Below are 17,608 nucleotides of genomic sequence, written 5' to 3' on the forward strand. Positions count from 1 at the left end.
AGCCGTCCACTAATTCCTTCAATATCCTCTTTCACATCAATTTGTCATTGAATCAACTGTATCCACTAATACAATTCTGTTGTATTACACTTTTCCTTTTTTTTTTTAACAATAAATTAACATGTTTAGTTTAAGATTATTTATAAACTCACAGTTCAATATATTTACATGAGGATTTTATAATAAAAGAAACAATATACAGGTATCCCTCGATTAATGTAGATAATTAATCCCTCGATTTTACCGCATATATCAAAATCACGTTAATCAAATCTAATAATCAATTGTAAAAATTAAAATTCGTCCATGATTGATTACTGTATTAATAATTCGTTTTATATGGTACTCTTTTAGGAAAGATCAAAAATGAATGCAAAGTAAATGTTTAATAAACACTTGTACCTGCATTATTTACTGCAATTTTTTTATCAAAAGAAGTTATCAAGAGTCGTTTGAACAGTTTTAGATTTTTTCTTATCGGCATAAATTCTGCAATAACAAGCAAAATGACTCTCCAGACCTTGGCAAACAAGCAATAAAACATAAAGAAAAAACACTGCAAATATAATATATGATGGTACAAATTAAGTGGATACTGATTCCAACACTATTTCATAGCCGAATATAGAAACTACAAGAGTTTCGTGCTGAATATATAGAAACTAAAAGTTTCGGCAGATGCAAGCATGAGCAACCTTATGGGCAACTCGTAGTAAAGGTGGAGTAAGTTCCAAATCACTTTCCTTAGTATTTTCCATAATGTAAAGCCCATCTCCTAGAGGATGTATGATAAAAAAGCCTTTTGGCTCTCTATTTCAGTAATACATGATGGTTTATTTATTTTCAGTTACAATCTAGAAATTATTGAACAAAAAATAAAAAAATAAACCATACTATACTGACATCGGAGGTCGCGGTATCTCTCAGATACAATTTACTAACAAATATCACAAACCTTTACATAACATGTGTTAAAAAACCAAACTGACAGCAAAAAACAGTGCGGAATATCACTTGTAACATATGAATGCACGGCTACTCATGACCTCCAAGTATTCTTACACTGAATTGTGTAAGAATACTTGGAGGAATATTTATATTAAACATTTTGCATGTATCTATTAAAACACTTAAGGAATAGAACAATGTAGTCAAGGATATAAATTAAATTAAACTTTAATAAATATTTTCCGATATTTCGGCAACGTCATGTTGCCATCTTCTAAAGGAACTTACAAAAAAGTTACGTGCACATAGGCACTACAACACAAAAACTGGGAATGAAGAGATGAAGCTATTGTTCTCCTAACAGTCCTGATGGTGCCCTCTAGCGGGCTAAGTAGGTGTTCTTGGCCGTTGGGCTGAAGGTCTGCTGATGTAGGCCTCCCAAATTTTGGGCAGTCGCATACAACCAAATTTGTTGAGGTTTGGAGAATTTCTTAGGGCTGAGGCTGATTCCATAAAGAGTCTTTCAAATTTGTATTTGCTACAGTGTATCACTGTAGCTTTCTTCCACCGTATTCTGTGGCGTGTATCCAGAGCATGGTCCGCAAGCCCAGAATGACTGTATTTGTGAAAACGGATGTAGTCCTTGTGTTCCGAAATTCTGATATTCACTGTCCTGCCTGTTTGGCCAAAGTAAGACAGTTTACAACTGCAAGGGACCTGGTAAACACCAGGTAGGTCTAGGGGAAGTGGTTGGTCTTTAGTGGAGCAGATAAGGGATGCCAATTTTCTGTAAGGTTTGTAACAGGAGGTCAGGTCATGTTTTTTTAAGATTTTGGTAATCTTTTCCGAGGTGCCTCGGATGTAGGGAATGGTGATGGATTTAGAGTAATCCTTGTTGTGGGGGGGGGGAGGGGATCTGTGGTTTGTAGGTTCTAATATTTTTTGGATTTTTGCGGGGGGGGTAGCCATTGGCTGAGAAAGTGTTGAGGATGTGATTTAGTTCAGTGTTTAGGGACAAGTCGTTTGAACAGATTAGTTTAGCCCTGTTGTATTAGTGTTTTCACTACTCCATATTGTTGTGAGGGGGGGGGGGGATTGTTGGTGAATGTATCTGTCTGTATGGGTGGGTTTTCTGTAAACTGAGAAAACGAAGGATCCATTAGGCTGGCGGGTGACTAGTGTGTCTAGGAAAGGGAGGCTGTTGTTTTCCTCTTTTTCCAGAGTGAATTTGATTCTGGGGTGTTGGTTGTTTAAGTGTGTTAAGAAGGAGAGAAGTGTTTCAGAGCCATGTGGCCAAATAGCAAACAACGAAAGCGAAAGAGATACAATCGCACGGAAGGCCCGCCAATACGGTAAATTGAAATTGAAGCTGTCTAGACAATTAAATCGTCTAGTGTTTCTGAAACGCTGCCAGGATAATAAAGTAATCCCAAACTGTGTAAAATTTAAGCACCGGTTTGTGTCACAAAAAGCTGTCCGAATATATAACCGCGCTAGCTACGCGTTGCTACGTGAACAAATCACCGCCATGCGGTCGCTCTTAGCAGATATTAACGAAGCTATTCGTGCTGTCGAAGATGAGCTTTCGTGCACTTTGAACCACAAACTTTGGTCGATTTTACATGACGCCTCATGTACTGCTGCCAAAAAAGAATTTAAAAAAATACGAGGCCGACAGATGAAAAAGTTCGAAAAATTAAAAAAGAACTCTACCGTCTTTCCAAAACCTGCTACCAACACTTTAATCAACCTTTCTTCAGTCACCCTGAAGCCTGAAGCACTCAACGTGCTGTCACGTGGACACAACTTTGCCATTGCTCCCAATAAAATACCTAGTGAAGATATTATGATCCAGATCAAGCACAGAATCCGCCACCTTCCACATCAAGTCGCCAACAGTGTAAGACTGGATGAAGCCTGTGTCCTTTCCAAAGTAAGACCACCAAAAACCAACATATCAAACAAGGAATATAAAGCTCTACAGGAAATGAAGAATAATAAAGAATTAGTTATCACCAAAGCGGATAAGGGAAATGCAACTGTAGTACTTAACGAAAAGGACTACACAGTTAAGCTGAATGCTCTTCTATTAGATCGGGCCACTTACCTCCCTATCAATTACAATCCCACCAACTCTCAAATTAGAAAACTTCACAGGCTCCTTAAGAGAGTCACGTCTTGGCCCGTAGAAGTTACCAACAGATTAAAGCCGTTTAACTCTATACCCCCCCCCCCCGTATTTACAGACTCCCAAAAATACACAAAGAAAATGTGCCATTACGTCCCATAGTGGATGGCATTGATTCCCCCACATACAAATTAGCTAAACATTTGGCCAAAGAGCTCACACACTATACTGGCAACACACCATCACACAAAAAAAACTCAGCCCATTTCAAAGCCAGCATAGAAAACCTTACACTCCAACATACTGACATAATGGTCAGCTTTGATGTCTCCTCTTTATTTACAAATGTCCCACTCAAGGAAACTTTAGAGCTAATCCAAGCTAAATTTCTCCCGATATCTCAGCCTTATATCAGTTCACAACGAACTCGGGCTATTTCGTTTGGCAGGGAAAATTCTACAAACAAATAGAGGGGACAGCCAAGGGTTCACCACTCTCCCCACCCTTGGCCAATTTCTTTATGGAGACCTTTGAAGAAAAAGCCTTAGCCTCTGCCCCACAAAAACCAACCATATGGCTTTGCTATGTGGATGATGTGTTCACTATTTGGCCACATGGCCTGGATACAGTCCTCTCCTTCTTAACACACTTAAACAACCAACGCCCCAGAATCAAATTCACTCTGGAAAAAGAGGAAAACAACAGCCTCCCTTTCCTAGACACACTAGTCACCCACCAGCCTAATGGATCCTTGGTTTTTCTCAGTTTACAGAAAACCCACGCATACAGGCAGATACATTCACCAACAATCCCACCCCCTCTCACAACAATATGGAGTAGTGAAAACACTAATACAACAGGGCTAAACTAATCTGTTCAAACGACTTGGCCCTAAACACTGAACTAAATCACATCCTCAACACTTTCTCAGCCAATGGCTACCCCCCAAAAAAATCCAAAAAATATTAGAACCTACAAACCACAGATCCCCCCCCCCAACAAGGATTACTCTAAATCGATCACCATTCCCTACATCTGAGGCACCTCGGAAAAGATTACCAAAATCTTAAAAAACATGACCTGACCTCCTGTTACAAACCTTACAGAAAATTGGCATCCCTTATCCGCTCCACTAAAAACCAACCACTTCCCCTAGACCTACCTGGTGTTTACCAGGTCCCTTGCAGTTGTAAACTGTCTTACTTTGGCCAAACAGGCAGGACAGTGAATATCAGAATTTCGGAACACAAGGACTACATCCGTTTTCACAAATACAGTCATTCTGGGCTTGCGGACCATGCTCTGGATACACGCCACAGAATACGGTGGAAGAAAGCTACAGTGATACACCGTAGCAAATACAAATTTGAAAGACTCTTTATGGAATCAGCCTCAGCCCTAAGAAATTCTCCAAACCTCAACAAATTTGGTTGTATGTGACTGCCCCAAATTTGGGAGGCCTACATCAGCAGACTTTCAGCCCAATGGCCAAGAACACCTACTTAGCCCACTAGAGGGCACCATCAGGACTGTTAGGAGAACAATAGCTTCATCTCTTCATTCCCAGTTTTTGTGTTGTAGTGCCTACGTGCACGTAACTTTTTTGTAAGTTCCTTTAGAAGATGGCAACGTGACTTTGCCGAAATATCGGAAAATATTTATTAAAGTTTAATTTAATTTATATCCTTAACTACGTTGTTCTATTCCTTAAGTGTTTTAATAATGCATAACCAACGTATAAGCCTGTCTACGAGAATTTGCATGTATCTGTCAGATCAGCTGTGAGCTCCACAGGGTTAAAGGCGTGTTAATCAAAACTCTTGCAGCATATATCAGGGGATGGCCGCAATTAATTTCGGTGAGTTAATCAAATCCCGCATTAAGCAAGGGATACCTGTACTGTAACTATCCCATCACCAAAAAAAGTAATCACAGGAGTAATATGCGAGAAAAATTTAAAAAGATTTATTATAGATTATTTTATTTTTTATGGTAACAATACCTGTATGACTGATATAAACTCCAAATAGCAACTGCACAATAAATACTGTCCCTAACATGTCCTTCATATTTATTCTGTGACAACCTTGGGAAAAGACCTGTTGTAGGACTCTGATAATTAAGGAGTTGTCGCTTAACTGAAATAAAAACACAACAAAATTCTAAATATACAATTCAGATCATTGGTTCTTAAAGAATAATTCAGCCTCTCACATGCAATTATTAGTTCTATATTTGAAAATGCAAGTTAAGTATTATGAGTGGTGTAAATTATCCAAACAATGATTGGATTAAAAAAAAAAAAAAAAACCCTCCTGTTATGAGTGAAGAAGAATTTGTTGAATTGTTAAGAGACAATTTTCTCAAGTAGCATATAAAAAAAAGTAACCTGAGAACAAAGACCATTATATTTGATTATAGTGTCAGGAGTCCCAGTCAAAGATAGGACTGTTTTGCCACAAGTTGGAGACAGTGATTGTGACATAATGACCTGGGTAGTAGTAAACTATATGAATGTTCTAATCAGAACATGTTACATGATGAATTACAATGTTGGAAATTACAACAAACTTTTAAATGAATATTATCTTTGGTCCCATGTTATAAGTTATTGAATTTGATAACAGCAGTGCATGGGAATCTTTGAAAAGATAAATAACGTGGGTTCAGAATGTGTCCCTCAAGTTCAAAGAACAACTAGGATTGGAATGAAATGAATGTGCAACCTTATTAAGCAAGAGATCCATATGAAGATGTGGAAGGAATATCATAAAAATAAGAGTGAGAGGAATTATGAAATATAAAAATACAGACCAGAAAAGTTAAAAGTTATAGAGAGCTAAGTTGGAGTAGGAAAAGAAATTGTTGGCACAGGCTAAAGACAATCCAAAAGAAATTTATTATTATACTGCGAGTAAAAGAAAGAATGAATGTGGAAGAATAACTTTACTGGATGCAGATGGTAAGCTTGTACCATAAGCAGATGTCATCAGAGCTCCAGAAATCCACTTGCCACAGGCAAGTAAACAGAGATAACTGGTGAATGAATTTTTGGCCTCATGCTAAATTCATTCAATTTTTTTTTTTTTTTGCATAATTTACACTTTTTTCCCCCTTAAAACATCTCATATACTGTCAAGTTAGTTGATCACAGGTGGCTGCCAACAAATTCATTAGAGAAGTTTTTTTTATATTCCAGAGAGCTGGAAATAAAAATTTGGGATCTGAAATCATTAATTTCAACACTACAGCATTCTATTTTAAAGAATAGCCAAAACAATTGCAATTTTAGTTGCTAGTTTTCTCTAAAAGTCATAACATAAGCCTTCACTTTCTTCCCTCCTCTAAGGTTAGAACTTTATTTTTCTTTCTAAATGAAAGACTGTTCATTTTTTTGTTGTAATTAAAACCTCAACCTGCAGTAACTTAACCCCTCCCCTAAAAAAAAAACAGTTGTTCTATATGTCATTATCATATATTAATTGATAACTTTTAAATATTTTTCTTTCCATATGAAAGACTTCATAAATATCTGCTTTCAAGTTCCAAAAAATCTCCTTGTTTCTCTCACAGCAATATTATAGGATTCTTTTCACTCCAAGCATGCTTTACTATGCGACACATAGTGTACTGTAGAGGTACTGCGGTTATCATTTCCATTAAAAATTAATCAAATCAATGGATTCATTTAATTCAATATTAAAACTATGTAATAGTGTTAATATAGAAATATGTATAGACATATGTAATAGACAATCTATTCTTTTTAAAAAAAAATAATTGCACTTTTCTTAAGAAATAATTTCATCATCAAAATAAATCGATAATGATAAACACAAAAATTAAAATTGACACAATCTAACTAAATACTGCAGTACATCTACAGTAGCAAACAAATTAACCCAAACACTCATTTTAAAGAAAAATTTTAATTGCACAAGAAAATAAGTACAAAAATTAAACTCCAACTGTGTATTAGGAACAGAGGACCACATAACAATTTATGTGCTCCTCTGTTCCTAATACATAGTGTGTCCATTAAGTAATGAGACTGATTTCTAACATTTAGGCAGTCCTTTGAATAAAAGTAACAAACATGTTTATAGTTTTGACCACTAGAGTGTTGTAATTGCAGGTGCAACTTTCAAGTTAGGTGACACAGCAGTTTTCGTGTGGCAACTGTTGAAATAAGAGTGTGTGTGTGAGTGGAACATGTCAGAAGTTGTATTCCTAATTTAAGGTAAAATTTTACTGTAAATTAGGAAAAACTGCTACAGAAGTGTGCCAAAACCAAAAAAAAGGTATAAGGTGATGACTGTGTGAGCTGTGCACAGGTATTCTGCTGGTTTTTAATGGTTAAAGAGGAGAAGAAGTCCTTGGAGGATGAATTCCCACTGTGGATGGCCAGTTTCTGCATGGACAAATGAAAATGTGATAAAAGCTAGAGAAATCGTTGCCATGATAGGCAAATAACCACTAGGCTACTCGCTGTACAGCGAGTTGTTGTGGTTCCATAACAACAATTGGTTTCTGTTGCATGACAATATGCCCATGCACTGTATGCTGCCTATGAAGCAGTATCTGGCTTCAAAGTCAATCTGTGTGATCGAACATCCAACCTCCATTTGTCAGATTTGGCTTCAGCAGACTTTTTCTTCTTCCCAAAGATGAAGTGTGCCTTGAAAAGGTAATGCTTCAGCAATATTAAGGACAGCCAACACAGTGTGGTCGAGACACTGAAGGAGGTTCCTGTTCAGAACTTCCACCGTGCCTTAGAACACCTGTACAACTATGTTTACATCTCCTTGATATAAACATTGTGTGGAGTTGGAGGGAGATTATTTTGAATCTGTGTAATTGACAATTCCAAATATAGTTCTTTGTTTTGATATAATAATTGTTGTCTCATTACTTAACAGGCAAATTGTATAAGTTTATTAATTCAATGAGGTATGGATTCTACCAATGTAGAACACATTTTTCTCATTTCCACATCTCAAAACCATTCCTTTATAATGGATTGTATTAAGTTATCCTATACATCACCATTTAAGTTTCAAGTCTCATTTTCACTATGGTCCACAAATTTTCTATTGGGTTAATGTCAGTTATCTGGCCACTGAAGCAATTCAATGTTGTGATTTCTGAGGAACTCTTGCACTTTTTTTTTTTGTAGTAGACAATGTGTTGTCTACTGCTCTTACAAAAAAGAAGATGTACTGGACCAAACAGTATTCTAAGGATTACATACAATTCGGTTTCATCAAGATGACAAATCATTATGTGTTATTTGTTGTGCAGCACTTTCAAATGAGTCCATGAGACCATCAAAGTTAAAGTGACATTTGGAATTGAAACATCTGAACTACAGTAATAAGCCAATAGATTTCTTTATAAATAAAAAGAGAGAACTAATAGCTACCAAGAAGATTATGTCTTCGAATTTTTCTCACAAAGCTCAGTCTGAAAACCTTGTAATGGCTTTTTATGAAATATTAAAATTAATTGCTGAAACTGGTTATCCTCACACAGTTGCCGATAAATTAACAGTTCCAGCAATGAAAATGTTAGCATCTCAAATATGTCATAAAAAACAGGAGAGCCAAGTAAATATGCTGATGCTATCAAATAACACAGTGAAGCGTAGAATCATAGAGATGGAGATAATATCGAAGAAACTGTCATAGGTCACTTAAAAGAGTGCAATTTTTTTTCCTTGCAAGTCGATGAAAGTACAGACATATCAGACAATGCCAATTTAATGTGTTTTGTGAGATATGATTGTGACAATACAACTCACACAGAATTTCTTTTTTGTAAAACTCTGACAACAAGAACAACAGCTGAAGAAATTTTTAATATGATTGGAAATTACATCAATGAAAAGAGCATTCAACAGATGAAATGTGTGGCATTGAGTAGCGATGGAGCTCATGCAATGGCAGGCGCACGTACTGGACTTTTTCTGAAGATCAAAACCGTAGCACCAGACTGTGTATAGGTGCATTGTAACATTCACGGAGAAAAATTGGCCGTCAAAAGAATACGAATACCATTGCTTTTAAATGCAACTATGCAAGAGTGTGTACAATTTATAAACTTTATAAAATCTTGTCCATTGAATTCAAGAATATTCTCTGTGTTGTGCAAAGAAATGGGAAGTGAACATGAACATCTTCTTTTACACTGCGAGGTGCGATGACTGTCAAGAGCGAATGTTTTAAGAAGACTTATTGAAATGAAGGATGAAATTTTAATGTTCTCAGACCAACATCCCCCAACGGCTAGGGATGTAATATTTGAATTCAAAGACAGTTTTCATGATGTCAATTGGTTAATCGAGGTTGCCTACCATTGTGACATTTTTGATTTTCTGAATAATTTAAATCTGACATTACAAAGTAGCAATATAACTGTATTTAAAGTGCAAGAGAAGGTGGAAGCTGCAACAAAAAACTCAATTTGTGGTCCTGTCATGTGGAGGCAGGGAATTACAAATCTTTTACAAAGCTAACAGAATTACAAAAAGAGTATAATATGAGTTCCATGCCAGATGAGATTTCAGCTGTTATCAAGGAACATATGCTAGGACTGCAGGCAAGTCTGAAGGAATATTTCTCCCCAATCAACAGCAACAAAGCATGGGTAAAGAACCATTTTACAGTGAACGCAGAATCTGAGACAGAATTGCCAGATTCAGATATTGAATCTATAACTGAACTGTTGTGTGATACGCCACTCAAAGACATCTTCAACATAATACCACTGATGAATTTTTGGCTGTCTTGCTGTCAGGAATACCCAGTTTTAGCAGAAAAAGCGATAAAATTTTTAATGCCTTTTGTCATAACCTATAAGTATGAAACAGACTTTTCAACACTGGTTTTTCTAAAAAATAAATATAGAAACCAATTGGAAGTCGAACCGGATTTAAGAATAAAGTTATCATCTTTTCCTACAAACCTGAAGTTTCTAGTTAACAAACAACAGCATCACACTTCTCATTAATAAATTACTTGGCTTTAGTTTAATTTCTTTATATTTTTGTAAGAGTAAATGCTTCTTTATTATAATAATAATAAATGAAAACTCTATGAACATTCAGAGCTGTTGTATTTTACCTATTGGTCATAAAAATTTTAGTGGGTCACGAAGATGAAGTATTAAAATAACCGGATCACGGAAAAAAAAGTTTGGGAAACCTTGGCTTAGAGTAACTGAATGTGTGTAAAGTTTATATAATGCAGATGCTTTTTGATAATGTTATTTAAAAAAAAAAATTATCATGCAAAGACAAGTCAGACTGGATCATGTGACTGAGTGCATTGTGAAAAGTGAGTCTGGCTCACACATCGGGGGATACCTACTTTCTTGTTTTCTTGAATTTTATTATTTGACTTCCTTGTTAGATTATTGTTCACAGTTAACTTATATAAATCCACCCTAATTTAGTTTCACAGCTCCGAACACAAATTAGCTTAGAATAATTAAATGCATGAAAATTTTACATAATGCAGATTCTTTTTGATACTGTTATTTAAAAAGAAAAAAAAAATTATCATGCAAAGACAAGTCAGAATGGATCATGCGAGTGAGTGCATTGTAAAAAGTGAGCTGGCTCCTGATCGAATACTACCTACTTTCTTGTTTTCTTGAATTTTATTATTTGTCTCCTTTGTTAAATTATTGTTCACGGATAACTTACATAAATTTATCCTTCGTTATGAACAATAAACTAAAGAAAACACCAACTGAGTTGTGATGAGCTGTGCTGTGGCATATATTTTAAACTCACCTTAAAAGAAAGCCTATTTCTGAATAATTATGTATAATGTAGAGAAAAATTAAAACTTTTCAAAATAGGGCATACCTGAAACAGAACCTCACACTTAATGGTTTTGAACCCAAGATGATCAGAAAAATTCTTAATACATCTCCCTTACTTAAACAAGATTTCAAGAATGCAATCACGCTGCCTTAAATGAGAAATGTCACAGACAAAGTGACTGCATTGCTCTGCGAGAGCAACATAAAAGTGGCTTTTTTACCTTTACAAAAAATATTAAAATTCCTACATCCACCAAAACCTCTACATCACCCCAAGAAAAAAACAGGTGTCTATGAGATTCATTGCACTTGTGGCATTTGTTATGCAGCCCAGACAGGAAGGTCGGGAGAGATCTGCATGTCTGAACACATAAAAGACGTCAAAAAAAGAAGACAGCATAAATCAGGCCTGGCATTCCACACAACCATTACTGGCTATAAGTACTCTGGCAACAAACAAAAATGTCATATATTAATTGTAACTGTTTTACAAAAAAATTTAAAGAAGCCTCACAAATGCTTAGGATCTCTAGTCTGCTTTCATCAAAAATTTAACTGCCACAGACCTAGGATATAGCACATGTGATACCACAGAACATGATAGCAACAACTAGCAATGTTCCAACATGCATACAGTAAAGAATTTACCATTTGTATTCTGGTTTATCAATTATATTTAACAGTTGTGAAGTTCTAAAAAAATAATATGTATAATCAATTGTTAATAAGCTTTTTGTGTAAAACTTTTATGTACCACTTCTTCCAACATATGAGACTTACAACAAGTTTCATATGTTGTAAGTCTTACAACATATGAAACTTGTCAGATTTAAATCGCTTATTTTTAATAAGTTCCTTATTTATATTATATTGTTATTTATTTATATCATATTTATTTTTTTTATTATATTTATTTTATATATATATATATGTGTGTGTGTGTGTGTGTGTGTGTGTGTGTGTGTGTGTGTGTGTGTGTGTGTGTGTGTGTGTGTGTGTGTGTGTTATATTTATATATTTATTTACTTTATTTATATTTACTTATTTATATTATATCGATTGGAGGAGCTATACTGGAGGAAGTAGGGGAGACAAGAGATCTGGGGGTGATGATTGAGTCAGTGTGTCAATGCAGGGAAAGAAGAATTCCCAGGGTGGATGGTAGCAGGGATGGCCTCTTGCAAGAATGGGTGCTTGGGGAAAGGTGGACGACATCAGGTAACACCGAGTCCAGTGAAGTCAAGAGGGGACAATGATAGGTATAGAAGCAGTGATATTTTTATGCTCTATACTAATGCCAGGAGTATCCGAAATAAAGGAGATGAATTGGTGGCACTAATAGTGTCAGCCTGGCCAAAAATTATTGGGATCTCTGAGACGTGGTTGACGGAGGATGATATATAATAACAGGAATTGAAATGGCAGGGAACAGCATTTTTCGGCAGGATAGGAAAGGAAAATGTGGTGGTGGAGTACTGCTTATGATAAGTGATGACTTATGTCCTCTAAGAGTGGAGACTTTGGAAGACAGTGACATTAATGGTTTTGAAAGCATATGGTGTGAGGTAAGTGGCCAAGGCGAGATATTTAGTGGGGGTGTTGCTATAAACCAGGAAGCACAGAGAGTGGGGAGCAGAAGATATTTAGGCAGTTGAGCTTGGTAAGTACAAGAAGAATGATTGTTATGGGAGATTTTAACTACAGCAGTATAAATTGGGGAGAGGAAGATGCATGTAGCAATAAGGGAATGGAATTTCTAGAATTCTTGAGGGACAAATGTCTTAGGCAACATGCAATAAAGGGAACAGGAGGTTCAAGAGTTTTGGATTTGGTTATAGTATCAGAAGAGCTCCTAATAAGTGAGATGACATCTCTCCCACCAGTTGGAGAGAGTGATCATGTGGTTTCGACTTGGAAGATGAATAGACATACAGGTGTATCAAAGAAAAGGGAACGTACGTGGAATTATAAGGCAGGTGATTATAACAGTCTTAGGTATCAACTAGGGACAGTTCCATGGAGGGCAGAATTGGAAGGCTAGGATATCATTAGTGCTTTGGAAATTGTGAAAGGATATTTGTTAGTAGCAATAGTAAGCTGTATTCCACGAGTGAAGAAGCAAACACAATTTGGGGTCAAGTGGATGACAAACAGGAACTGCAGTTGAAAAAGAGATTATGGAAGAGATATAAGGAGAGAGGTGGAAGGCAGATACATGAAGAATATAAGACGCAGGCCAAGAGAGTGACCAGTATGGTGAGGAAGGCAAAACTGAAATATCAGATTATAATCTGATATTTAAGTTGCAGCACATGGGTTTAGATGTAGGGTTAGTCAACTGGATTCAGGATTGGCTGTTTGACAGGTATCAGAGAGTTGTGTATGGTGGGACAAAATCAAGGAGGCAGAAGGTTACAAGTGGTGTTCTGCAAGACTCAGTGCCGGGACCTGTACTGTTCAACCTTTATATCAATGACATTGTGAATGGATTGCAAGGGGATATTCAGTTCTTTGCGGATGATTTGAAGATGGGAAGGGTTATCAGTAATAGTGCAGATGTGGCAGCCCTACAAGAGGATTTGAATAAACTTGACAGATGGGCAAATGAATTGGGCGTTGGTTTAATGCAGCAAAATGTGAAGTCTTGAAGTTTGGGAACCATCGATGAGAGGATGCATACTCGATTGGAGAAGCTATAATGCAGGAAGTAGGAGAGACAAGAGATCTGGAGGTTGATGATTGATAGAAAATTGAAATTCAGGGAGTGTATTGCAAAGGTGGTGAAGGTAACCCAGAAGATTGCTGTAATACTGAGAAGGACGCTGACCTGCAGAGATAAAAGAGTTATCATTCAGTTGCATAAGAGCCTGATCTGACCACACTTAGACTATTGTCTTCAGCTTTGGTCCCCAGGATTTGAATGGAATAAATTAACTGTGGAAAGGGTACAGAGGCAGATAACAAAGATGGTTTCAGGACTGCACAATGTCAGTTACGAGGATCAACTGAGGGAATGTGGACTGTAGAGTTTGGTGGATAGAAGAAGGAGAGGTGATATGATCGAGACTTTTAAACTGTTGAGAGGCAGTTACAGGGTAGACATTGGGGGGGGGGGGTTCTTTCGCTTGGTCGAATGGGTTCAAGGAGTGGTATGATAAACTTGGTGTTTCCTAAAAACGACCTCCCACGATGAGTCCTTTGACTCCATGGAGGTCTGGATAATAATAATAATAATAATAATAATAATAATAATAATAATGTAGTCTCGATACCAAAAACTTCCCATGGAATGTTTTACTTTGTTTTGTCAACATAACATTTTCACTCGTTTTTATAATATTACCTATAACAATATGTATATAATGTATACCAATGCCTTGGGCGAGTAAACTTTTTCCCCAGGCTAGTAGATGTTAACTGTATTTCTGAAGCCCTGGATGTGACAGTTCAAATAACTAGTGCTCACTTCCCCAAGATCTATCAACCTTGTGCATTTTTGCTACATGTACAGATGTACGTAACAAAATAAAGGTGCATGAGAAGAAGGTTCTAGAGCTGTTGTATAACCTGGATAAGAATTGAACAATAGGGACAGATGGGATATCAGCATGCATGCTAATGGAATGTTCAGCCAAATTGGCTAGGCTCTTGACTTGTTTGTATAATTTGAGTTCTTTAGGGCAGGAAAGAGCCTTAAATACTGATATATTTACTGATCACCTTAGATGATCAGTATGTGCTCCCAGAGATTAAACCATGGTTATTTAATCTAATTGTTGTTCCAATTTATTCTATTGGAAAGGGACCAACAGGAGATCAACTGTTTGCTGATGCTGCAAAGATAGGCAGGGCAATCAGATACTATTAATATACAGCATTTGTGGGGTGATATGAATAGGCTGAAAGTGTGGATAAATGATATTGGCTATCAATTCAATCTCAGTGAGTGTAATCTTTCATGCACCTTGGTGTAATGAGATATCCAAAGGCATATTATATTGGTGTTATTATGCTTGGAGTAACTGACAAGGCTAGAGATCTTGAAGTTATAGTGGACAAAAAGTTGAAGTCGAACTTTTTATCCACCATGTAGCAAAAACTGCAAACACAACTCAAAGGAATTGAGAGTTTATTTTTCACTTAGACTATAATAAGATTAGTTTAACCCTTTATCCAAGTGTGAGCAAACAAAATTTGCGCCTGAAAGTTTCAGGACTGGGGTAAGGTAGTACCACATCAGGCAACTCGTTGCAAAGGTAGAGAAAGCTCTCATTACTCCTATCTCAGTATCTCCCATAATGCAAAGCACATCTCCTTGCAAACATGTGTAATGCTATGCATTAAGGCAAGGGCCACTACCCATATACTGGTTTCGACCTTTATTGAGGTCTCGTCAGTGGTAGTCAGGCCCAGTAGTGGAGAGACCAGGCAGAAGTAATGAAAGGTCATCCCAACCTATAGGATTTGCCAAAGGATGTAACAACCTTATTATTAAATTACTCCAGATTCAGAGAAAGATGTTGAGAGTTTATTTTTCACTTGGTTAGACTATAATAAGTTTAGTTTAATCCTTTATCCAAGTGTGAGCAAACAAAGTTTGCACCTGAAAGTATCTTCAGGACTGTGGTAAGGTAGTACCACACACCGGGCAACTCATTGCAAAGGCGGAGAAAGCTAGGAGTGATGAGAGCTGACTCTTATCCTATGTCACCTGTACACACTCTTTTATTCCACCGATATATATCCCAAAACCTGGAAACTGACCTATATTCAACCCATTCTTAAAAAAGGGTGATAAATCACTACCATCTAACTACCGCCCTATCTCACTCACTTCAGTCCTATCTAAAGTAATGGAGAAAATCGTCAACTCTCAACTCCTAATCTACCTTGAAGGAACCCAGCTATTAAGCGACCACCAGTATAGATTTCGTCAAAGCTGTTCAACAGATCTACTCTCATACATCACCCAGCACTGGACAAACGCCATGGAGAAATTCGGTGAATTCCAAGTAGTTGCGCTCAATATCTCAAAAGCCTTTGACCAAGTCTGACAAAAAGGCTTACTAAGCAAACTCTCATCATTTGGACTGCCTCAGGGGTTCTGCAGATGGATTGCCAGCTTCTTGTCTGGATGCACACTATGTGTGATGGTAGATGGCTCCCTATCCTCTCACCATTCAACAAATGCTGGGATCTCACAGGGCTCAGTTCTCTCACCGATCCTCTTCCTTCTATATATCAATGACCTACTTCAGTTGACCTCAAACTCAATACACAGTTTTGCAGATGACAGCACATTACATTCCTCTCTTTCATTTTTCTAGTAGTAAGATCCCTTTCATTTGACAAACCCTACTCTACACAATTCACTTCAACCCACAGAACATCAACCACCACTGCCCTTAATTCTGACCTCCAAGGTATCCAAGGTTATCTGAGCCCCATTGGCTCAGATAACCCTGTCAACTTCAATGCTAGTAAAACCCAGTTCTGTCTTATTTCTCACAAAAAAGAACCATTTTCCCCCTAGCACTGTCTTCGATAACACTCAAATTCTCAGACAAGATGAAATTTCTCTTCTCGGAATTACCTTCACATCAAGCCTCTCCTGGCATAAACACATCACAACCATTGCATCCTCAGCTTCCAAAAAAACTAGGCTTCCTCTTTCACTCAAGACGCTACTTCACCTCCAAACAGCTGTTAACACTATATAAGTCACAAATCAGCCCAGCTCTCGAATACTGCTCTCACATCTGGAGTGAGGCTCCAATAAGCTCCCTCAAAATGCTCAACTCAATACAGAGGAGAACAATTAGACAAATAAATGACCCATCCCTCACAACCCCCCACCCTGTATATTCTATAAATATTTTCATGGGAAATGTTCATCTGAAACAGCATCAATAATTCCCCCACCCTGTACTAAGTCCATTGGAACACGTACAGCTGCTGCCCAACATCCTTTCACAGTACACCTTGAAACCCACAGAACAAATTTCTTTTCCTTCTCATTCATCCCTGCTACTGCAGTATTGTGGAACAGTCTTCCCCCAGATGTATTTCCCAAGAAATACAACATACAGGTGCATTCAAAAAATCTAATGTAAACAAGTTTCTCCTTTCGCAACCCATATACTGTACTAATGTAATACAGGGTGACCAACCAACCTCTTGTATATGGGTCCTACATTAAAAATAAAATAAAATAAAATAAAATAAATAAATAAAAAAAACATGCCTCTGTTGCTTAATCTATCAATGTTTTCTTCACGGCTTGCCACTGGATCTCCAAGGTTTGGTTCCTGCTTTCAAACTCTCATTTTTTGCTTGAATTTGTTTGTGTATTTTCATCTACAGTTCACATCTGAGAGCTGCTCAACTTTTATTCGCTTTAAAACTTTCTTACATGTTCTTCTTTTCGATATGAAATTCAATTTTATTCTGCTCAAGACTAAATGGTGACCACTTCCAATTTCAAATCATCTGTACACTCTAGTGTCCTGTACCAGTGAGAAAACATCACTATCAACAATAACAGGAATCAATGAGACTTTTCTTATTCCTTGTCTCTTCTCTCCATGTGAATTTGTGCACATTTTTATAATGGAACATTGTGTTAGTAATAATTTATTTGCCATTATCATTAGCTTTCCTCTTTTTCTCCAAATTTCCCAAAATATTTTTGTATGTCTGACAGTC

The 17,608-nt window shown here is 36.9% G+C and overlaps 1 protein-coding gene across 3 annotated transcripts in view; it reads right to left on the reverse strand.

The window, feature by feature from the left end:
* Positions 1 to 17,608, reverse strand: part of LOC150103081 (putative phosphorylase b kinase regulatory subunit beta) — an 860,602-nt gene that overhangs the window by 780,911 nt on the left and 62,083 nt on the right. For all 3 annotated transcript variants that reach the window (XM_090398411.1, XM_090398412.1, XM_090398413.1), the window contains exon 3: positions 5,079 to 5,214. In XM_090398411.1, coding sequence (XP_090254537.1) covers positions 5,079 to 5,214 — 136 coding nt within the window. The remainder of the gene's footprint in view (positions 1 to 5,078; positions 5,215 to 17,608) is intronic.

The sequence above is a fragment of the Typopeltis vanoorti genome, chromosome 9 (genome assembly GCF_054136105.1).
Source record: "Typopeltis vanoorti isolate ZY-2024b chromosome 9, IOZ_Tvanoo_1.0, whole genome shotgun sequence".
Classification (NCBI taxonomy): Eukaryota; Metazoa; Arthropoda; class Arachnida; order Uropygi; family Thelyphonidae; genus Typopeltis; species Typopeltis vanoorti.